At 45.3% G+C, this 24,357-nt stretch overlaps 1 protein-coding gene across 1 annotated transcript in view; it reads right to left on the bottom strand.

The window, feature by feature from the left end:
- The window catches only part of paox (polyamine oxidase), a 39,576-nt gene extending 15,854 nt beyond the window's left edge, over nucleotides 1-23,722 (bottom strand). Inside the window, exons 1-4 of the mRNA XM_063070314.1 lie at nucleotides 23,255-23,722; nucleotides 12,920-13,188; nucleotides 4,797-5,286; nucleotides 493-692 (exon numbers count right to left, since the gene is read on the bottom strand). Of these exons, the coding sequence (XP_062926384.1) occupies nucleotides 493-692; nucleotides 4,797-5,286; nucleotides 12,920-13,188; nucleotides 23,255-23,277 (982 nt within the window). The 5' untranslated portion in view covers nucleotides 23,278-23,722. The remainder of the gene's footprint in view (nucleotides 1-492; nucleotides 693-4,796; nucleotides 5,287-12,919; nucleotides 13,189-23,254) is intronic.
- Between the last annotated feature and the right edge of the window lie 635 nt (nucleotides 23,723-24,357).

Here is a 24,357-nt window from a genome sequence, read left to right on the forward strand (position 1 = left end):
CCAACATAAAACTCTGGACGTTGTCAGTTTTACTTTTCCATATTGGTATTACACGGGCGTCCCAGTAGCATAGCAGTTAAGTGTGATGCTACTACAGCGTGGGCTGCTCCAGGGTTCGGAGTCTCCAGTGTCGCTTGCCAGGAATTTAACATCCTCTCTGTGAACAGTGTGGGTTTCCTCCAAGTGCTCCAGTTTCCTCCCACAATCCAAAGATGTAGTGTTAGTAGGTTATTTGGCCATTGTAAATTGTCCTGTGATTAGGTTAGGGTTAAATCAGTGGGTCGCTGGGCCTGAAAGGTAGGCGGGACGGAGCGAGGGAATGAGGGAGTGATTCATTCATGACTGTGAAGTTTTTGAGTTGCAGATTTTCACTTTTAGACTTGTACTAATTATTCTGGAAAGCTACTAAAGTACCGAGCCTGTGAAAACTGACAAAATCTTCTGTTCATTTTTGTTTGTGAGGGACAAAATGAATCTCAAATGGTACATTACCTAAAGGGACAGTGACTATAACGTGATCTGCTGGTATACTCTCGCCGTCTTCGCACTCCACTACAACCGGGTAAGACTGTTTCAGAGCTGTTGGTGTTTCAGAGGAACCATTCCAATGAATGCATTTAACTGGCTTGTTGAATGACACCAAGTTCTTTGGCAGGGGTTTCATCATCTCATCAATAAGGCTGTTAAATCCCCTAAAACAAAAATCAATAAAATATTAATTGCAATCAAGATCATCATATTCAAAGTAAGAAATTAAGCTTGATCAATCATTTTGGAAAATAATTTTCATTTACTGTCATTTATTAGAACATGGGACATTATAGCAGAGTACAGGCCCTTTGGCCCAAAATGTTGTACTGACCTTTTAACCTACTCTGAAATCAATCTACCCTTTCCCTCACTCATAGCCCTCCATTTTATCACCCATGTACCGATCCAAGAGTTTCTTAAATGTCCCTTATGTATCTGCCTCCACCACCACCCCTGGCAGTGTGTCCCATACACCCAACACACATTATGTAAAAAAAAAAATCACCTATCTGACATTCCCCTTATACTTGCCTCCAGTCCCCTTAGATTTATGTCCCCTTATATTAGCCATTTCCGCTCTGGGAAAAAGTTCTATACTTCATTAGGAGTTTGAAGAGATTTCGTATGTCAACAAAAACACTCAAAAACTTCTATAGATGTACCATGGAGAGCATTCTGACAGGCTGCGTCACTGTCTGGTATGGGGGGCTACTGCACAGGACCTGCAGAGGGTTGTAAATTTAGTCGGCTCCATCCTGGGTACTAGCCTACAAAGTTCCCAGGACATCTTCAGGGAGCGGTGTCTCAGAAAGGCAGCGTCCATTATTAAGGACCTCCAGCACCCAGGGCATGCCTTTTTCTCACTGTTACCATCAGGTAGGAGGTACAGAAGCCTGAAGGCACACACTCAGTGATTCAGGAACAGCTTCTTCCCCTCTGCCATCCAATTCCTAAATGGACATTAAACCCTTGGATGCGACCTCACTTTTTTAATATGTATTATTTCTGTTTCTGCATGATTTTTAATTATATATATAATAAAAAATATATATATATACTGCAATTTATTTATTTCTTCCTTCTATATTATGTATTGCATTGAACTGCTGCTGCTAAGTTAACAAATTTCACGACACATACCGGTGATAATGAACCTGATTCTCATTCTGAAGTTCCTGGCTGTCCACTCTCATCATCTTGTACACCTCTATCAGCTTCCTTCTCTCCAACAGAAAAGCCCTCATTCACTTGACTTAGCTTCATAATACATGTCCTCTGGTCCAGGCAGTATCCTGGTCTGTCTCCTCTGCATCCTCTCTAAAGTTTCTACATCCTTCCTATCATCAGCACCTAAATGATTATTATGGAGAATTAATTACTAATTAAGAAAATACATTTAAGTTGAATTAAAAATAAACCCATGTGAATTATAATATGATCCCAGACACCATGCAATAATAAAGGTCTGCAGCCAATTAGCAAATAGTAAACTTAATTTAACAGAGGCTCCATATCCTCGTGTAGCTCCAAATCTCCAGTTTGGTAAAGAAGTTCTGCTATGTCATTAGCATTAAAATTATACACACCAGACAACACTGAAGCTCAGTCCCTCGGGCAGGGTGTATGCACTGTGAACGATCATAATGAAATCCGTTGTAACAATATCAGAGAATGGGGTCCTTAAGAGTTCTTGAGGACCCGAGAACTCTAGATATTGAGCTAATGATCTGCTTTGGAAAAATATGGTATCTTTTGAGTAACTAATTAATTTTAAAACTTTTCTTGTCTACAGTGTGAAAGGGGTGGGGATCAGGCAAAAATCACTCATTTTTTTTAGGCAAGGAAAATCGGTAAAACAATATTACATAACTGCCCGTTTCTGGAGTGTCTGACAAGAAATGATAATCTGACGAGTCTTGGCAAGAGCAGCTCTTTCAGGCTGCAATTACAAGGCATATGAAATTACAATAGCACAGTGACTGTGCCCAGGGTATGAGGTGTAGAGTGTCAGTGAATGGGGGATGAAGGGGGTGGTGAGGGACTGTGGAGAGGAGGGTATCAGTGTCGGTATGAGCTGTGGAGTGTCAGTGTACAGTGACAGTGAATGGGGGGATGAAGGGGGTGGTGAGGGACTGTGGAGAGGAGTGTGTCAGTGTGGGTATGAGGTGTGGAGTGTCAGTGTAAAGTGACAGTGAATGGGGGGATGAAGGGGGTGAAGTGACAGTGAATGGGGGATGAAGGGGGTGGTGAGGGACTGTGGAGAGGAGTGTGTCAGTGTGGGTATGAGCTGTGGAGTGTCAGTGTGAAGTGACAGCGAATGGGGGGATGAAGGGGGTGGTCAGGGACTGTGGAGTGTCAGTGTAAAGTGACAGTGAATGGGGGATGAAGGGGGTGGCGAGGGACTGTGGAGCGGAGTGTGTCAGTGTCAGTATGAGGTGTGGAGTGTCAGTGTAAAGTGACAGTGAATTGGGGATGAAGGGGGTGGTGAGGGACTGGAGAGGAGTGTGTCAGTGTGGGTATGAGGTGTGCAGTGTCAGTGTGAAGTGACAGTGAATGGGGGATGAAGGGGGTGGTGAGGGACTGTGGAGAGGAGTGTGTCAGTGTCGGTATGAGGTGTGGAGTGTCAGTGTGAAGTGACAGTGAATGAGGGATGAAGGGGGTGGTGAGGGACTGTGGAGAGGAGTGTGTTAGTGTGGGTATGAGGTGTGGAGTGTCAGTGTGACGTGACAGTGAATGGGGGGATGAAGGGGTGGTGAGGGACTGTGGAGAAGAGTGTGTCAGTGTGGGTATGAGGTGTGGAGTGTCAGTGTAAAGTGACAGTGAATGGGGGGGATGAAGGGGGTGGTGAGGGACTGTGGAGAGGAGTGTGTCAGTGTGGGTATGAGGTGTGGAGTGTCAGTGTAAAGTGACAGTGAATGGGGGGACTGTGGAGAGGAGTGTGTCAGCGTAGGTATGAGTGTGGAGTGTCAGTGTAAAGTGACAGTGAATGGGGGATGAATGGGGGATGAAGGGGGTGGTGAGGGACTGTGGAGAGGAGTGTGTCAGTGTGGGTATGAGGTGTAGAGTGTCAGTGTACAGTGACAGTGAATGGGGGATGAAGGGGGTGGTGAGGGACTGTGGAGAGGAGTGTGTCAGTGTGGGTATGAGGTGTGGAGTGTCAGTGTAAAGTGACAGTGAATGGGGGGATGAAGGGGGTGGTGAGGGACTGTGGAGAGGAGTGTGTCAGTGTGGGTATGAGGTGTGGAGTGTCAGTGTAAAGTGACAGTAAATGGGGGATGAAGGGGGTGGTGAGGGACTGTGGAGAGGAGTGTGTCAGTGTGGGTATGAGGTGTGGAGTGTCAGTGTGAAGTGACAGTGAATGGGGGGATGAAGGGGGTGGTGAGGGACTGTGGAGAGAAGTGTGTCAGTGTGGGTATGAGGTGTGGAGTGTCAGTGTAAAGTGACAGTGAATGGGGGGATGAAGGGGGTGGTGAGGGACTGGAGTGGAGTGTGTCAGTGTCGGTATGAGGTGTGGAGTGTCAGTGTAAAGTGACAGTGAATGGGGGGATGAAGGGGGTGGTGAGGGACTGGAGTGGAGTGTGTCAGTGTCGGTATGAGGTGTGGAGTGTCAGTGTAAAGTGACAGTGAATGGGGGGATGAAGGGGGTGGTGAGGGACTGTGGAGAGGAGTGTGTCAGTGTGGGTATGAGGTGTGGAGTGTCAGTGTAAAGTGACAGTGAATGGGGGGATGAAGGGGGTGGTGAGGGACTGGAGAGGAGTGTGTCAGTGTGGGTATGAGGTGTGGAGTGTCAGTGTAAAGTGACAGTGAATGGGGGGATGAAGGGGGTGGTGAGGGACTGGAGAGGAGTGTGTCAGTGTCGGTATGAGGTGTGGAGTGTCAGTGTAAAGTGACAGTGAATGGGGGGATGAAGGGGGTGGTGAGGGACTGGAGTGGAGTGTGTCAGTGTCGGTATGAGGTGTGGAGTGTCAGTGTAAAGTGACAGTGAATGGGGGGATGAAGGGGGTGGTGAGGGACTGTGGAGAGGAGTGTGTCAGTGTCGGTATGAGGTGTGGAGTGTCAGTGTAAAGTGACAGTGAATGGGGGATGAAGGGGGTGGTGAAGGACTGTGGTGAGGAGTGTGTCAGTGTGGGTATGAGGTGTGGAGGATAGTGACGGTGAATGGGGAGAGGATGAAGGGTGTAGAGAGGTTGTGGAACAGCACGATTGAAATAATGTACATGAAGGAAAAACAACCTCCAGAATTTAAACTTAAAGCTTACACAGACCTTGGAAAAGTGCAGTCAATCCCAGGCAGCATCACATATTCACCATACGGCCGTAGTGCCAACAGATCCAAGCTGTCAGTGCCTGCCACACAACATTCCAGTTTAAATTCCACATTCAGCAGGGCCAGTTTAAGATTGCGCAGTTCCTCGTCGTCTTTCCAATTTTCTGCACACTGAGCTATTTCACACTTGAGAAACCTGCCCAAACTCTGGACTGGTTCTGTCTTTGATTGGAAGAATTCTCTGCTTTTCAGGAACAGCGTTGAAAATAGTTCCTCCGTGGAGGCTGCTATCTCTGGGTCTATTCTCTTCCCAGAGCTGGTGTAACAGGTTGACATGCCTGGTAGGTGAGCATCTAGTTGCACTGCCTGGTTCTCCTCGGACATTGCTGTTTCATCCAGAAGACCGTATTGGCCAGCTAACCGAAATACAGCATTCTGCTTCGAGGGGCCGTGGATCCACTGTGCTCCTATTTCAACCAAACCTTTTGCTGAAAGAAATTTGCACAGAAGCATTTTCATTATAATGGAAATTGTAGAGGGCACAGTCTCAGAATAGAGGGACATCCATTTAGAACAGAGATGAGGAGACACTTCTTCAGACAGAGGGTGGTGAATCTGTGGAATTCATTGTCATAGACTCCAGTGGAGGCCAAGTTGTTAAGTACATTCAAGGTGGAGGTTTATAGAGTGATTAGTCAGGGCAGCACAAGGAGAAGGCAGGAGAATGGGATTGAAAGGAATCATTGATTGAAAATTCATCTGTGATGGGATTGCGGAGCAAAATTGATGAGCCAAATAGGCCAATTCCGCTCCATTACCTTATGGTCTTATGATATGTTATCTGCTCAGTCTTGCCAATAGATGTTTTAATAAATTATAGATGAGTGAAACAGGCTCTTCTGCCCAACTGCTCTACGCTGTGTTGCCCAGTGAGCGGGTGCCCTCTGCCTGCACTTGGCCCACACCCTCTAAACCTCTGCTATCCATGTACTGATCCAGATGGCTTTTAAACGTTGTTAATGGGCCTTCTTCAACCACCATTTCTGGCAAACAAGGGTTCTATTCCTGCAACACACATCAAAGTTGCTGGTGAACGCAGCAGGCCAGGCAGCATCTCGGAAGAGGTGCAGTCGACGTTTCAGGCCGAGACCCTTTGTCAGGACTAACTGAAGGAAGAGTGAGTAAGGGATTTGAAAGTGGGAGGGGGAGAGGGAGATCCAAAATGATAGGAGAAGACAGGAGGGGGAGGGATGGAGCCAAGAGCTGGACAGGTGATTGGCAAAAGGGGATACGAGAGGATCATGGGACAGGAGGTCCAGGAAGAAAGACAAGGGGGGGGACCCAGAGGATGGGCAAGGGGTATATTCAGAGGGACAGAGGGAGAAAAAGGAGAGTGAGAGAAAGAATGTGTGCATAAAAATAAGTAACAGATGGGGTACGAGGGGGAGGTGGGGCATTAGCGAAAGTTAGAGAAGTCGATGTTCATGCCATCAGGTTGGAGGCTACCCAGACGGAATATAAGGTGTTGTTCCTCCAACCTGAGTGTGGCTTCATCTTTACAGTAGAGGAGGCCGTGGATAGACATGTTAGAATGGGAATGGGATGTGGAATTAAAATGTGTGGCCACTGGGAGATCCTGCTTTCTCTGGCGGATAGAGCGTAGGTGTTCAGCAAAGCGGTCTCCCAGTCTGCGTCGGGTCTCACCAATATATAAAAGGCCACATCGGGAGCACCGGACGCAGTATATCACCCCAGCCGACTCTATTCCTGCTGCTGTTTGTAAGGAGTTTGTACGTTCTCCTCGTGACCGTGCGGGTTTCCTCTGGGTGCTCCAGTTTCCTCCCACATTCCAAAGACAGACTAAGTTACCAGGTTGTGGGCACGTGACACTGGAACCAGAAGCACGGTGACACTGGAGGGCTGCCACCACCATATTCTCGACTGTGTTGGTTGTTGATGCAAATGACACATTTCACTCTAGGTTTTGATGTACATTTGACTGATAAAGTCAATCTTTATCTTTTAGTTGATGAATCTTCAGTTTCAGAAGATGTCAATGCAGACTGTTCTATTGGCAATGTACACACAACCTTGGCCTTGTAGTTTCTCTCATTATGGTGTTCTCATGAATTTCTCATCATATTTAAGAAATAGGAAAGGAAAACAGCCCCTTCCCCTAAGAAAACAGGCTTCTAACAGGAAAGTACCTCGCAGTCCATGCCAAAGCTGTACTTCACAGGGCACCACAGAGCACAATGGTTAGCCTGACATGATTACAGCTCAGTGTTTTGGAGCTCACCATCAGCGACAGCACCCCCAACATCACCCACACATCCACCGTCACCCACTCACTATCACCACCCATCCCAACATCACCCACCCACGATCACCTACCCACCCACCGTTGCCTACTCACCATCACTACTCCACCCAACACCACCCACCCACCCATGATCACCCGTCCACCCACCGTCGCCCACTATCACCACCCCACCCACCCACCGTCGCCCACTATCACCACCTCGCCCACCCACCGTCACCCACTATCATCACCCCATCCACCGTCGCCTACTCACCATCACCACCCCACCCAACATCATACACCCACCATCTCCCATCTACCCACCATCACCATTGCCCCCACTGTAACCCACGCACTATCGTCCACCCATCTACCCACCGTCACCCATCCACCCACCATCACCCACCCACCCATATATCACCTGCCCACCCACCCACCATCACCTGCACACCACCTCCTCCGACACCTGTCTCAGGCAGCAGCACGATCTGCTCCAAGTCCAGCTCCTTCAGTTTCTCCACGAACAAACAACTCTGCTCCTCAAGGCTGCCCAGACATACAATATAATTTTGGTTGATCTATGTTGGGCTCAGCTCCTCTTGTTTAGTCCCTCATAACCCTCAATTCTTTGATTTTCCAAACATTTACCTGCCTCCTCCTTAAATAAATCCATTGATCCAGCTTCCACCACTCTCCAAGACAGAGAATTCCAGAGACTCACCATCCTCTGAGAAGAAATTTTGGTGACCTCTGTTTACAATGATTGGATGTTGTTCTCTTGTTTTGTGACTCTCTCACTAATGGAAACAACTCAATGTCCAGATGCGGGAATTTGACCCAAAATGTCAACAATTCCTCCCAGTTGCTGCTCCACCTGCTGAGTTCTTCCAGCAGCTTGTTTGATGCTCCAGATTCCAGCGTCTGCACTCTGTTGTATCTCCATCTCAACATCTACCTTGTCAAGCCCCCTTAGGATACTACTTGCATGAATAACATTGGGCATTGGAAGCACAACAAGCTCGATCCTGAACCCCGAGTGCTGCTTGTATATTCATACTGGTTTAATCAATGATCAATTGATCAATGATTTTGATGGTGGTATAGATGTCTTTGTTGCCAGGTTTCAGATGATACGAAGATTGGTGGAGGGGCAGATAGGGGTAGGATGCAGAAGGACTTGTACAGATTAAGAGAATGGGCAAGAAAGTAGCAAATGAAATATAATGTTGGACAATGCATGGTTATGCACTTTGGAGGAAGAAATAAATGAGCAGACTTATTTTCTAAATGGGGAGAAAATCCAAAAATTTGAGATGCAAAGGGACTTGGGAGTCTTTGTGCAGAAGAACCTAAAGGTTAACTTGCAGGTTGAGTCGGTGGTAAGGAAGGCAAATGCCATGTTAGCATTCATTTCAAGAGGTCTAGAATACAAGAGCAGGGATGTGATGCTGAGGCTTTATAAGGCACTGGTGAGGCCTCACCTTGAGTATTGTGAACAGTACTGGGCTCCTCATCTAAGAAAAGATGTTCTGGCATTGGAGAGATTTCAGAGGAGGTTTACAAGGTTGATTCTAGGAATGAAAGGGTTATCATACAAGGAATGTTTGATAGCTCTGGGTTTGTACTCACTGGAATTTAGAAGGATTTGGGGGGGGGGGTATCTCATTGAAACCTTTTGAACATTGAAAGGCCCTGACAGAGCAGATGTGGAAAGGGTGTTTCCCATGGTAGGAGAGTCCAGGACAAGAGGGCACAGCCTCAGGACAGAGGGGCGTCCTTTCAAAACAGAGATGCAGAGAAATTTCTTTAGGCAAAGGGTGGCGAATTTGTGGAATTTGTTGCCACATGCAGCTGTGGAGGCCAGGTCATTGGGTGTATTTAAGGCAGAGATTGATAGGTTCTTGATTGGACATGGTATCAAAGATTATAGGGAGAAGGCTGGGATCTGGGGCTGAGGAGGGGAAGTAAAAAGGGTCAGCCATGATTGAATGCCGGAGCAGATGCAATGGGCCAAATGGCATAATTCTTCTCCTATGTCTTATGGTGTATTATTGTCTCATGTATGGGTAGCAGGGTGGAGATACGTCTCTATAAAAGGAGACATAATGCACTCTTTCCCTCTGCTACAGGTCACTATTGGGCAATGTGTAACTTAGCTCGCCCGATCAGGGTCACGTGAAGCCATGGGAGTAGGTGGTGGATGCTCGTGTGAGCAGCTAGTGCACCCACGAGTCCTGGTTATGTGACCACAGATGCCAGACAATCTCTGACGAGTATTGAGAATGACTGGGGACATCCGTCTTGTAAAGACACTGCCCAGAAGGCAATGGCAAAGCACTTCTGAAGTGAAAATATCCCAAGAACAATCATGATCATGTGACCATTATCACTCAGACCATCCAGACACAGCACATAATGATAATGATGGTTGTCAGATGTACTAAGACACAGTGAAAAGCTTAACTATATGAACAATACGCAAGACAAGACCATTACACAGCTTATTGAGATGGAATAATGTAAAATAATAACAAAGCAGAAGAAAGTCTAATAGATAATGAAAAGTAAAAGATTAAGTCAAGATCAAAACAATATAGATTGAGATCAAGAGTGCATTTATACAAGATTCACTCGAGGGCAATTTAAAAAAACTTCAAGTGTAACAATCATCAACAGTCACGTGCATGCTATCACCAAGAAGGCACACCAGTGCTTCTACTTCCTCAGAAAGCTAAGGAAACTTGCAATGATCCCATGACTCACCAATTTTTACAAATGAATCCTTTACAAATACATCTCAGCTTGGTGGGGTAATTGTTCTGAGCTGCGAACACCCCAGTCTATCACACAAAATAGACACCCCTCTACTGACTGTCTACACTTAGGAAAGTAGCCAGCGCAGGAACCCCCCTCCCACCCTAAGCATTCTCTTTTCTCTCCACTCACAATAGTCAATAGGTGGAGTAGGCCATTCGGCCCTTCGAGCCAGCACCGCCATTCACTGTGATCATGGCTGACCATCCACAATCAGTATCCAGTTCCTGCCTTATCCCCATAACCTTTGATTCCGCTATCTTTAAGAGCTCTGTCCATCTGTACCTTGAAAACATCCAGACTTGGCCTCCACAGCCTTCTGGGGCAGAGCATTCCATATATCCACCACTCTCTGGGTGAAAAAGTTTTTCCTCAACTCCATTCTAAATGGCCTACCCCTTATTCTTAAACTGTGGCCTCTGGTTCTGGACTCACCCATCAGCGGGAACATGCTTCCTGCCTCCAGCGTATCCAATCCCTTAATAATCTTATATGTTTCAATAAGATCCCCTCTCAGCCTTCGAAATTCCAGAGTATACAATCCCAGTCGCTCCAATCTTTCGGCGTATTACAGTCCCGCCATCCCGGGAATTAACCTTGTGAACCTACGCTGCACTCCCTCAATAGCAAGAATGTCCTTCTTCAAATTTGGAGACCAAAACAGCACACAGTACTCCAGGTGTGGTCTCACCAGGGCCCTGTACAGCTGCAGAAGGACCTCTTTGCTCTTATACTCAATTCCCCTTGTTATGAAGGCCAGCATGCCATTAGCTTTCTTCACTGTCTGCTGTACTTGCAAACTTGCTTTCAGTGACTGATGTACAAGAACACCTAGATCTCGTTGTACTTCCCCTTTTCCTAACTTGACTCCATTTAGATAATAATCTGCCTTCCTGTTCTTACCAGCAAAGTGGATAAACCTCACATTTATCCACATTAAACTGCATCTGCCCACTCACCCAGCCTGTCCAAGTCACCCTGCATTCTCATAACATCCTCCTCGCATTTCACACTGCCACCCAGCTTCGTATCATCTGCAAATTTGCTAATGTTACTTTTAATTCCCTCATCTAAATCATTTATATTGTAAATAGCTGCGGTCCCAGCACTGAACCCTGCGATACCCCACTGGTCACCGCCTGCCATTCCGAAAGGGACCCGTTAATCGCTACTCTTTGTTTTCTGTCAGCCAGCCAATTTTCAATCCATGTCAGTACTCTGCCCCCAATATCATGTGCCCTAATTTTGCCCACTAATCTCCTACGTGGGACTTTATCAAAGGCTTTCTGAAAGTCCAGGTACACTACATCCACTGGCTCTCCCTTGTCCATTTTCATAGTTACATCCTCAAAAAATTCCAGAAGATTAGTCAAGCACGATTTCCCCTTCGTAAATCCATGCTGACTCGGTCCGATCCTGTTACTGCTATCCAGATGTGGCGTAATTTCATCTTTTATAATTGACTCCAGCATCTTTCCCACCACCGACGTCAGGCTAACCGGTCTATAATTCCCTGTTTTCTCTCTTCCTCCCTTCTTGAAGAGAGGGACAACATTAGCCACCCTCCAATCCACAGGAACTGATCCTGAATCTATAGAACATTGGAAAATGATTACCAATGCGTCCACGATTTCTAAAGCCATCTCCTTAAGTACCCTGGGATGCAGACCATCAGGTCCCGGGGACTTATCAGCCTTCAGACCCAACAGTCTATCCAACACCATTTCCTGCCTAATATAAATTTCCTTCCATTCATCCATTACCCTAGGTCTTTTGGCCACTATTATATCTGGGAGATTGTTTGTGTCTTCCCTAGTGAAGACAGATCCGAAGTACCTGTTCAACTCGTCTGCCATTTCCTTGTTCCCCATAATAAATTCACCTGTTTCTGTCTTCAAGGGCCCAATTTTGGTCTTAACTATTTTTTTCCTTTTCACATACCTAAAGGAGCTTTTACTATCCTCCTTTATATTCTTGGCTAGTTTACCTTCGTACCTCATTTTTTCTCTGCATATTTCCTTTTTAGTTACCTTCTGTTGCTCTTTTAAAGTTTCCCAATCCTCCGGCTTCCCACCCGTCTTTGCTATGTTATACTTCTTCTCTTTTATTTTTATACTGTCCATTACTTCCCTTGTCAGCCACGGCCTCCCCTTACTCCCCTTAGGATCTTTCTTCCTCTTTGGAACGAACTGATCCTGCACCTTCCGCATTATTCCCAGAAACACTTGCCATTGCTGTTCCACTGTCATCCCTGCTAGGGTATTGTTCCATTGAACTTTGGCCAGCTCCTCCCTCATAGCACCATAGTTCCCTTTGTTCAACTGTAATACTGGCACTTCTGAGTTTCCCTTCTCCCTCTCAAATTGTAGATTAAAACTTATCATATTATGGTCACTACCTCCTAATGGCTCCTTTACCTCGAGGTCCCTGATCAAATCCGGTTCATTGCACAACACTAAATCTAGAATTGCGTTCTCTCTGGTAGGCTCCAGTACAAGCTGTTCTAAGAATCCATCTCGGAGGGACTCCACAAACTCCCTTTCTTGGGGTCCAGTACCAACCTGATTCCTCCAGTCTACCTGCATGTTGAAATCCCCTATAAGAACTATAGCACTCCCATCGGGCAGGCGTACAAAAACTTGACAGCATGTTCCACCGGGTCAAGGACTATTTCCATTCTGTTTGGATCTCCCAATCTACCATGTTGCACCTTATTTATCTGTTTGCACTGCCCTTTCTCTGAAACTGAAGTACTACATCGTACCACCCCGATATACTAGGTACCTGAGAGGCAATATGGGGACAAGTGGGAGAGGAGGAGTGACTCCTGTCACAAAATGAAAACAGTCACCCCGCACTGAATGCGGCACTGCACTGGAGAGGGGCAGCGGCCACTCGGCCCCTAATCACTCGAAACCTCTGACAGCGCCTGAGAGTCAGCCTTGAAACCCCGCACCCTTCCACCGGCGGTGTCCCCCTACTCTGGGCCGCGCCGCCAGTCTCACCGAAGCCGCGGCTCCAAATGCGGCCGCCGCAGCGCTCCGTTGCCTCCACGATGCGCACCCGGCTGAAGCCGTGCTCCGTCAACCGCTGCGCTGCCGCTATCCCCGCGATGCCGCAGCCCACGATGACGATGCTGCAGTCCCGGCCCTGCCGGAGGTCACCATCAGCGCCCGCCATTCTGCTTGCCGTTGCGGCTCGACTGCAGCAGTGCCTCTGCCAGTCGATTCTGCGCAGTGGCTGCAGCGGCCTCGGACTCTGCGAAGGTGGCGCACTTAAAAGTTCAAAGTACATCTATGTCACTGGAAATTGGCTTACGTGCATATGAAATAAAATCATAGGATAATAACCATAACAGTTATTGAAAGGCCGCAGCAACTTGGGCGTTCAATCAGTGTGCAAAGAGAAATGATAACTAAGTAACGAATTAAATATCAAGAGGATGAGATGAAGAGACCTTGAAAGAGAGTCCATAGGTTGTGGGACCATTTCAGGGATGGGTCAAGCAAGGTTAAGTTATACCCTCTGGTTCAGGAGCCTGATAGTTGAGTGGTAATAACTGTTCATGAACCTAGTGGTGTGAGTCCTGAGGCTCCTGTGCCTGTAGTTTGTGTCAGGGAACACTGCATCCAGTGATCAAAATACATTAGTTTTAATGTAAATATGCAAAGAGATAGGTCTGGTCCACAGGTTGAGATTCTAAATTGGAAAAAGGTCACTTTTGATGGTATCAGAAAGGATCTGGTAAGTGTGGATTGGGACAGGCTATTTTCTGGCAAAGGTGTACTTGGTAAGTGGGAGGTGCTCAAAAGTGAAATTATGAGAGTACAAAGCTTGTATGTGCCTGTCAGAATAAAAGGTAAAGATAACAGGTGTATGGATCCTTGGTTTTCAAGTGATATTGAGGCCCTGGTTAAGAGAATAAAGGAGGTGCATGGCAGGTGTAGGCAGGTAGGAACAAAAGAGGGGCTTATGGAGTATAAGAAATGCAAGAGAACACAGAAGAAAGAAATCAGGAAGGCTAAAAGAAGGCATGAAGCTGCTCTAGCAGACAAGGCGAAGGAGAATCCTAAAGGATTATGTTATGTTAACAGAAAAATAATTATAAGGGACAAAATTGGTCCCCCGGAAGATGAGAATGGTAATCTATATGGAGCCAACACAGATGGGAGAGATTGTAAATGATTTCTTTTTGTATTTGTATTTACTCAGAAGACAGACACAGAATCTGTGGTAGTGAGGCAAAGCAGCATCAACTTCATGGACCCTGTACAGATTACAGAGGAGGAGGTGTTTGCTGTCCTGAGGCTAATCGGCGGGGGCTAAATCCCCAGACCTGACAATGTTCCTTCACACCCTACAGGAGGCAAGTGCAGAAATTCACAAACGTAAGAGATTCTGCAGATGCCGGAAATCCAGAGCAACACAAGATACTGGAGGAACTCAGCAGGTCAGGCAGTCAGTCTACGTTTAGGGTTGAGACCCTTCATCAGGACTGGAAAAGCGGGGGAGAAATTAAAGGAAGAAGGTGAGGGAGGGGAAAAAGAACTACAAGGTGGTACGTGCTGGGTGAAACAGGAGGGGAAGTACAGAGCTGGGACATTGATTAGTGCAAGAGATAAAGAGCTGGAGAAGATGGAATTTGATAGGAGAGGTTAGAAGACAATGGAAGAAGGGGAAGGGGGAGGAGCAGAAGAGTGTGGTGATGGGCAAGTAAGAAGAGAAAGTGTGAGAGGTAAACAGGAATGGGGAATGGTGAAGGAGAGGAGGGGGGGGACAGTTACCAGAAGTTCGAGAAATCAATGTTCATACCACCAGGTTGGATGGAATACTGAAAAGGGATTGCTCTTCCAACCTGAATATGGCTTCACCTTGGCAGTAGAGGAGGCCATGGACTGATATGTCGGAATGGGAATGGGAAGTAGAATTAAAATGGGTGGCCACCGGAAACTCCACTTTTTGTAAAGTGCAGAAATTGTCGGTGCTCCAGCAGAGATATTTAAATCATGCTAGGTGACAGGTGAGGAAATGGAGGACTGGAACATAGCTAATGTTGTCCACTGAGAGAGAGAGAGAGAGAGAGAGAGAGAGAGAGAGAGAGAAAGAAATCACAAAATGTGTCAACAATAAAAGCAAACAGCATTCAGAACTAGAGTGAGTCTGTAGCAGTGAAGCCTGGAATATCTGGAGCAGGCCGCAGCTTCAGCCTCAGTTCAACACACAGCAGAGCAAAACAGAGCTCGCAGACACACAGCAGGCCACAGCATCAGCACCACAAAGGGCAGTAAGCAGAGCCAGCCTGACCCTCATCTCCAGTCACGACACTCAGCCTTTTCAATCCAACTTGCCCAGCGTTTAACACTGTGTTATTTTTCAAGGAAATTATAAGGAAATTATCAGGAAAGTGGATGAAGGCAAGGAGCTGGATGTTGTCTACATGGACTTTAGCAAGGCATTTGACAAGGTCCTGCATGGGTGGTTGGTCAAGAAGGTTCAGTCACTCGATGACTGAACACAGGATGAGGTAGTAAATTGGATTAGACATTGGCTTTGTGGGAGAAGCCAGAGAGTGGTAGTAGAGGATTGCCTCTCTGACTGGAGGCCTGTGACTAGTGGAGTGCCACAAGGATCGGTGCTGGGTCCGCTTATGTTTGTCATCTATATCTACGACCTGGATGATAACATGGTTAACTGAATCAGTAAATTTGTGAATGACACCAAGATTGGGGGTGTAGTGGACAGTGAGGAAGGCTATCATGGTTTTCAGTGGGTTCTGGACCACTTGGAAAAATGGGCTGAAATATGCCAGATGGAATTTAATGCAGACAATGTGAGGTGTTGTAATTCGGTAGGACGATCCTGGGTAGGTCTTACACAGTGAACAGTAGGGCACTGAGGAGTATGGTAGAACAGAGGGATCTGGGAATACAGGTCCATAATTTGTTAAAAATGGCATCACAGGTAGATAGGATTGTAAAGAAAGCTTTTGGCATATGGGTCTTCATAAGTGGACGCATTGAGTATAGGAGATGTTATGTATTATGTTGAAGTTATATAATGTATTGGTGAGGCCTATTTTGGAGTATTATGTATAGTTTTGGTCACCTACCTGCAGGAAAGATGTAAATAATGTAAAGAAAGTGCAGAGAAAATTAACAAGGATGTTTCTGGGTCTGGAGGACCTAAGTTATAAGGAAAGATTGAATAGGTTAGGACTGTATTCCTTAGAAGGTAGAAGGTTGAGTTGAGATTTGATCGAGAAATACAAAATTATGGAAGAGTAAAGGCTTTTTACACTGAGGTTCGGTGGGACTACAACTAGAGGTCATGGGTTAAGGTTGAAAGTTTAAAGGGAACATGAGGGGAAACTTCATCACTCAGAGTGTCATGGAATGTGAAATGAGCTGCCAGTGCAAGTGGTGCCTGTGAGTACAATTTTAATGTTTAAGAGCAGTTTGGATAGGTACATGGATGGTAGTGTAAGGAGGGTTATGGTCCTGGTGCAGGTCATTGGGAGTAGGCAGTTTAAATGGCTCGCCAGGACAGGACAGGATGGGCTGAAGGGCCTGTTTCTGTGCTGTACTTTTCTGAGACTCTATGACTATGTTCAGACTTCAAAGGAGGATTGTTAATGGATTTTCTAATCTTACAATGGAATACTAGAAGCCTGTTAGCTAATGGTCAAGAGTTCAAGAAATTTATTGAAGATTTACCAGATAAACATGATGTTATATGTACAGTGTGTTGGCGCATGGCCAAGTGGTTAAGGCGTCAGTCTAGTGATCTGAATGTCGCTAGTTCGAGCCTCAGCTGAGGCAGCGTGTTGTGTCCTTGAGCAAAGCACTTAACCACACATTGCTCTGCGACAACACCGCTGCCAAGCTGTATCGGCCCTAGTGCCCTTCCCTTGGACAACATCGGTGTCTTGGGGAGGGGAGACTTACAGCATGGGCAACTGCCGGTCTTCCATACAACCTTGCCCAGGCCTGTGCCCTGGAAACCTTCCAAGGCGCAAATCCATAGTCTCACAAGACCAAGGATGCCTATATATAAATATGTACAGGAAACCTAGTTGAAGTCTTGTCGAAGTTTTAAGACATATATGACACAATTGGACAATGGGTAATGGAGGAGTGGCTACCTTTAAGAAAAATAGGATTGCACATAGAAGTTTTGGAGACTGGGGTTATTTATGAGTCAATTGCGGTTGAAATTTGGGGAAAAAACAGTAAAGTACAGATCATTTTTTTAAACCCTAGTGAAAGGTTAATACTTGATATACTGGAAAGTATGAGTGGAGATGAGAAAAATAAGGCTACATATTGTGGGAATTTTATTATTCATGGTACTATGTGAGGTTGTAGTGACACAAATGTGAATGGGACGGTGGTGGAAGAATTTCTGGAAGATAAGTTTTTGGTGTGCTTGAATGATGGTAGGAATACAAGGATAAATCTATTAACACCTTTTCTGCTGTAGACTTTATGCAGATAGCAAGTGTGTATAACTTGGAAGTGTATAATGATACAACAGTGGGGAATGGTCATTTCTCTGTTATCTGTACAATGGGAATAGAAGTGTATCAGAGGAAAGGTTCTCATATCCCCAGATGGATATTTAAAAAAGCCAATTGGGATGCAACACACGCGAAACACTGGAGGAACTCAGCAGGTCAGGCATCATCTCTGGAGATGAGTAAGCAGTCAAAGTTCAAGCCGAGACCCTACATCAACAATGGAAAGGAAAGGGAAAGACACCAGAATAAAAAGGTAGGGGGAGGGGAAGTAGATTAGCTGGACGGTGGAAGGTGTAGCCAGGTGGTTGGGAAAGGTAATGGCTGGAGAAGTAGGAATCTGATGGGGAGGAGAGTGGACCATAAGGGAAAGGGAAAGAGGAGGGACCTGTGGGAGGTGATAGGCAGGTTTGAAGATTTATATGAAAGTAGATTTCCTGATCATTTGGTTGTGGAGGATATCGAGTTGAGTAATAATAATACCTCGTGCTCTGTACTCAACTCAATGGCCAAGGAATCAGTTCCCAGATCATTGGGAGATAATAAGAGGAGAGCTGTTCCCTGGTGGATGGATGAGTGTAAAAGCACTGTGAAGGAGCAGAATGAAGCTTTTAGAAAAGATAGGTAGTGTCACTCCTGTTCATCTTTCATTCAACATAAAAAGCTATAGTTAGAAAAGTAGTGAGAAGGGCAAAGGAAATGTATTGGAGTACATACTCTAAAGAGTATGAGGTGGAGAATAGGATTCTACAGGTGAGTGTGTGTAACCCACTCCTTTTTAATATGATTAATGATATTTTCTGAAATGTTGCTTCAGATATTTCCAAATTGTTACATGCTGATGATGGTGCAGTGCGGAAGAGAGGCAGGAATATGATTAAAATAGTTAGGAAAATGTAGGCAGCCATTAATGAAATAGAGGAATGGGGATGTTGGCAGGGGTTTCAATTTGCTGTTGTTAAGACTCACGTTACTTGTTTTTTTCTAAAAGAAACATTACCCTCACAATTGATGTCAAGTTGTTTGGTAAATCTCTAAAACAAGAGTCAGTAGTAAAGTTTCTAGGCACGTGGATGGCCACAAGGCTAACGTGGAAGCTGCATGTGTGAAAGTGCCCTTATTGTGCAAAGGTGCTCAGTTGGGTGTGAGCAGGAGGTCACGAAATCAATTGTATATTGCTTTAATCAGATCCGTCTTTGATTATGGATGTGTTGCTTGTGGGTCAGCCACACCAGTGGTCTTAAAGCCCCTAGATAAAGTTCAGGCTCAAGCATTGAGATTATGTTGTGGGGCTGTTAAATCATCCCCAATTTCAGCATTAAAGGTTCAAAGGCACAATTTGATGTCAGAGAAATGTATACAATATACATCTTGAGATGCTTTTTCTTTACAAACATCCACGAAAACAGAGGAGTGCCCCCTAAGAATGAACAACAGTTAAATGTTAGAACCCCAAAGTCCCCCCCCAGCTCCCCTCCCTCCTGTGCGTAAGCCCCAGCGAGCAACAATCCCCCTCCCCCACTGGCAAAAATAAAGTACACCCGCTACCAGCACTCAAGCGTGAGCAAAGACAGACTTGCAGTTACCCCAAAGACTACATTGTTCACCCGATAAATCAACATGCCGCAGACTCTCCCTCTCTCTCTCCTAATATGGGAGCAAGAGATGACTCCATTACTGGTGAAAATGAGTGAAGTACCCTTACAGGTTACAATTAGCAAGGTTTATTGGGTTAACGTAAGAGGACATAAAGTTGGTCATCAATGTTGGAAACATTAGTAGAGTGTTGGGAGCACTGCTTTTGAAAGGTCTTCAGTTTTGGGCACATCTTGGGTTGTTTAATATGGACTATGGTCCCTGTGTACCCCCTTCTATCACTCATCATGGTTTTTCCCTTTTGCCTGTGGTTGATTTGGACCTTCAGGAAAAGATCAAGATGAGATCACCCAATAGTAACAAGAACACTGAGGAGCAGATAGGGAGACAGATTCTGGAAAAGTGTAATAATAACAGGGTTGTCATGGTGGGAGATTTTAATTTCCCAAATATCGATTGGCATCTCCCTAGAGCGAGGGGTTTAGATGGGGTGGAGTTTGTTAGGTGTGTTCAGGAAGGTTTCCTAACACAATATGTAGATAAGCCTACAAGAGGAGAGGCTGTACTTGATCTGGTATTGGGAAATGAACCTGGTCAGGTGTCAGATCTCTCAGTGGGAGAGCATTTAGGAGATAGTGATCACAACTCTATCTCCTTTACCATAGCATTGGAGAGGGATAAGAGGATAAAATTTGAGAGAATAGGACCAATTAAGTGTGACAGTGGAAAAGTGTGTATGGAACCGGAAGAGATAGTAGAGGTACTTAATGAATACTTTGCTTCAGTATTCACTACGGAAAAGGATCTTGGAGATTGTAGGGATGATTTACAGAGGATTGAAAAGCTTGAGCACACAGACATTAAGAAAGAGGATGTGCTGGAGGAGATTGCTGAGCCTCTGGCAATGATCTTTGCATCATCAATGGGGACAGGAGAGGTTCCAGAGGATTGGATGTTGTTCTTTTACTCAAAAAAGGGAGTAGAAATAGCTCAGGAAATTATACCAGTGAAAAGATCATGAGAGGCAGGATTTATGAATAATTGGAGAGGCATAACATGATCAGGAATAGTCAGCATGGCTTTGTCAAAGGCAGGTCGTGCCTTACGAGCCTGATTGAATTTTTTTGAGGATGTGACTAAACACGTTGATGAAGGAAGAGTAGTAGATGTAGTGTAAATGGATTTCAGCAAAGCATTTGATAAGGTACCCCATACAAGGCTTATTGAGAAAGTAAGGAGGCATGGGATCCAAGGGGACCTTGCTTTGTGGATCCAGAATTGGCTTGCCCCCAGAAGGCAAAGAGTGGTTGTAAACGGGTCATATTCTGCATGGAGGTCGGTGACCAGTGGTGTGCCTCAGGGATCTGTTCTGGGACCCCTTCTCCAAGATTTTTAGAAATGAACTGGTTGAGGAAGTGGAGGAATGTGTTAGTAAATTTGCTGATGACACAAAGGTTGGGGGTGTTGTAGATGGTGTGGACAGCTGCCAGAGGTTACAGTGGGACATGGATAGGATGCAAAACTGGGCTGAGAAGTGGCAGCTGGAGTTCAATGCAGATAAGTGTGAGGTGGTTCATTTTGGTAGGTCAAATATGATGGCAGAATATAGTATTAATGGTAAGATTCTTGGCAGTGTGGATCAGAGGGATCTTGGGGTCTGAGTTCATAGGATACTTAAAGCTGCTTTGAAGGTTGACTGTGTGGTTAAGAAGGCAAATGGTGTATTGGCCTTCATCAACTGTGGGATTGAGTTTAGGAGCTGAGACGTAATGTTACAGCTATATAGGACCCTGGTCAGACCTGACTTGGGGTACTGTGCTCAGTTCTGGTTGCCTCACTACAGGAAGGATGTGGAAACTATAGAAGAGGTGCAGAGGAGATTTACAAGGATGTTGCCTGGATTGGGGAGCATGCCTTATGAGAATAGGTTGAGTGAACTCGGCCTTTTCTTCTTGGAGCGGTGGAGGATAAGAGGTGACCTGTTAAGAGGTGTATAAGATGATGAGAGGCATTGATCATGTGGATAGTCAGAGGCTTTATCACAGGGCTGAAATGGTATCATGAGAGGGCACAGTTTTAAGGTGCTTGGAAATAGGTATAGAGGAGATGTCAGGAGTAAGTGTTTTACGTAGAGTGGTGAGTGCGTGGAATGGGTTTTTGGCGACGGTGGTGGAGGTGGATACAATAGGGTCTTTTAAGAGACTCCTGGATATGTACATAGAGCTTAGAAAATGGGTACATGGGCTATGGGTAACCCAAGGTAATTTTTAAAGTAAGTACATGTTCGGCACAGCATTGTGGGCTGAAAGGCCTGTTTTGTGCTGTAGGTTTTCTGTGTTTCTATGAGGAGTGGTTGTTTATCAGTGGCACAGGAAGCTCTGCAATACATGCAAGGCAGATATTATATCTACACAGGTGGTGCTAACGATCCAGTGACACGCCATTCACGTGTTTCTGTCCATGTTCCAGAGCTTCAGATGTCTATTAAGAAAAGATTATCAGACAAAATATGTGCATTCACATCTGAGATGGCTGCTATCATTTTAGCCTTGGAATGGGTTGAAAAAGTACACCCCAATTATGTACCCCTGTGCTTTGATTTGCTCTCAGTCTGTCATCTGTTAAAGCAGGTATTTCAAATTGTAGGCCATACATTCGTCTTGAGATTGGACAGCATCAGCTGAGGCTGCAAGGTCTGACCTTCATGTGAATTACTGTCCATGCTGGCAGATATTCTTACCAAGCAATCATTCAAAATTAAGGATATAAATGTCGTGGTGCATTTTCATAAAGGGAGATGAAAGTCATAATTAAAAAGTCTATTTAATCAGTGTGCCAACAAAGTTGGAAGAAGGAAATGAAAGGACGGAATCTATATAAAATTCAGAGGGTTGTAGGAACTGAACTGGGAGACGAGTATAAAAGGAAAGAAGAAGTTATACTCAAACAACAGGAATTCTGCAGATGCTGGAAATTCAAGCAACACACATCAAAGTTGCTGGTGAACGCAGCAGGCCAGGCAGCATCTCTAGGAAGAGGTGCAGTCGACGTTTCAGGCCGAGACCCTTCGTCAGGACTAACTGAAGGAAGAGTGAGTAAGGGATTCACTCTTCTTTCAGTTAGTCCTGACGAAGGGTCTCGGCCTGAAACGTCGACTGCACCTCTTCCTAGAGATGCTGCCTGGCCTGCTGCGTTCACCAGCAACTTTTATGTGTGTTGCAAGAAGTTATACTTGCATGTTTACGTATTGGACATATTAGGCTGAACAATTCCCCGTTCAGAATTAATATGCATGATACTGGCACCTGTAGGGAATGCACTTGTCAAAAAATGGTGCCGCCAATATTTGAAATATTCCGTCTGCGTAACCACTAACCTGATGGAATGAATATCAGTTTCTCTAACTTCCAGTAATGTCTCCTCCTCTCCTGCTCTCTTTTTCCATCCCTCATTCTGGCTCCCACCTTCTCTCTTCTCATATCCTCACCTACCCGTCACCCCCTCCGGTTTCCCTTCTTCCCTTTCTTCCAATGGCCCGCTCTCCTATCAGATTCCTTCTTCTTCAGCCCTTTACCCTTTCCACCTATCACCTCCCAGTTTCTTACCTCATCCACACCCACACCCACCTTTCCCCTCACCTGTACTCATTCCCTCCCCCACCTTATTCCGACTTCTGCCCCCTTCTTTTCCAGTTGTGATGAAGGGAATCATTAACAGTTCATTTCCCTCCATAGGTGTTGCCTTACCTGCTGAGTTCCTCCAGCATTTTATGTGTGTTGCTCTGGATTTCCAGCATCTATAGGATCTATTGTGTTTAATAGCTGCCCTGTTAGGGGGACAAATAGAGATGGAGGACAAATCAAAGCAAAAATGTGGAAATCTGAAAATGCTCAACAGGTCAGTCAGCAACCACAGAGGGAGAAAGATGGAACACACACAAAATGCTGGAGGAACTCAGCCAAGCAACACAAGAAAGATGGGTAATATTTCAGGTTGTTTCATCAGAACAACAAACACTGGATTTGCCAGTGCAATCTGTATTCAGTGAGCTAATTAGATTTTTTTAGATAATGAAGACACGTAGTCCTCTTTTATTGTCATTTAGTAATGCATGCATTAAGAAATGATACATTATTTCCTCCAGTGTGATATCACAAAACACAGGACAGACCATGACTGAAAAATCTGACAAAACCACATAATTATATAGTTACAAACAGTGCAACAATACCATAACTTGATGAAGAAATCCATGAGCACAGTAAAATTCAAAGTTTCTCAAATGTCCCACATCTCACGCAGACGGGAGAAAGAAGAAAAACTCTCCCTGCCATGCCGACCACAATCCGATTCTGAGTCCTCCGAAAACTTCGAGCCTCTGATCAGCTCTCCGACACCGAGTACTGAGCGCCATCTCTGTCTGAACGATTCGACCTCCTTCTCAGTCGCCAAAAGCAGGCAAGGCCGGGGATTTTGAGGCCTACCCTCTGAAAGATTCCTGACCACACTGTAACGACAGCAGCAAATGGGCGTTTCAGAAATTTCTCCAGATGTTCCTCTGTGCTTTCACCTCCATTCTCCATCAAATCAGAATTGTCCACGGCCCCTACTTAACAGATACGATATCATTTTTCACCGGAGGGCTGCGCACACACAGGCGCGTCGCCATCTTCTCCTCCCGCCTTGAAATACTGCCAATGTTGAGAAATCAGATACAAATCCTGATGACATATGGGAACATTCACAAACTAAGAAAAACAGAAAATATTTGTCTTGTGCTAATGAATTACATAAACATTGAGCAGTTTTCCCTGGGAATGGAAACAAGCCAGCATGAAATAAGCGCAGAAATTGCTGCAACTGCGTTGCAGATTGGTGGGGAATCAGCGGAGTCAAACAAGTTTTGATTTCTCTGATCTGTACACTTTTCCGAGACTCAGGGTCTTTCAGTAACTCCCACGTCTAGGATCATTCTGATGTGGTGACTAATTTGTTATGAAACCACATTTAGAACTCTAATAAAACTCTGTTTATGGAAATTATGATGCATAGTGATTTATATACAATGGATCATTTAATAAAAGTTAGAATTGCATTAGATTCACCAGATGTTTGAAATTGGCACCAGGAGATCAGTAGTATGAGTTAGAGAGCATTTAATTCCTTATAGAACATAGGACATTACAGCACAGTACAGGCCCTTTGGCCCACAATGTGGTGCTGACCCCTTAACCTACTCTAAGATCAATATACTTTATTGTCACCAAACAATTGATACTAGAGTGTACAATGATCACAGAGATATTTGATTCTGCTCTTCATGCTCCCTGGAGT

This window comes from Mobula hypostoma, chromosome 18 (assembly GCF_963921235.1).
Source record: "Mobula hypostoma chromosome 18, sMobHyp1.1, whole genome shotgun sequence".
Classification (NCBI taxonomy): domain Eukaryota; kingdom Metazoa; phylum Chordata; class Chondrichthyes; order Myliobatiformes; family Myliobatidae; genus Mobula; species Mobula hypostoma.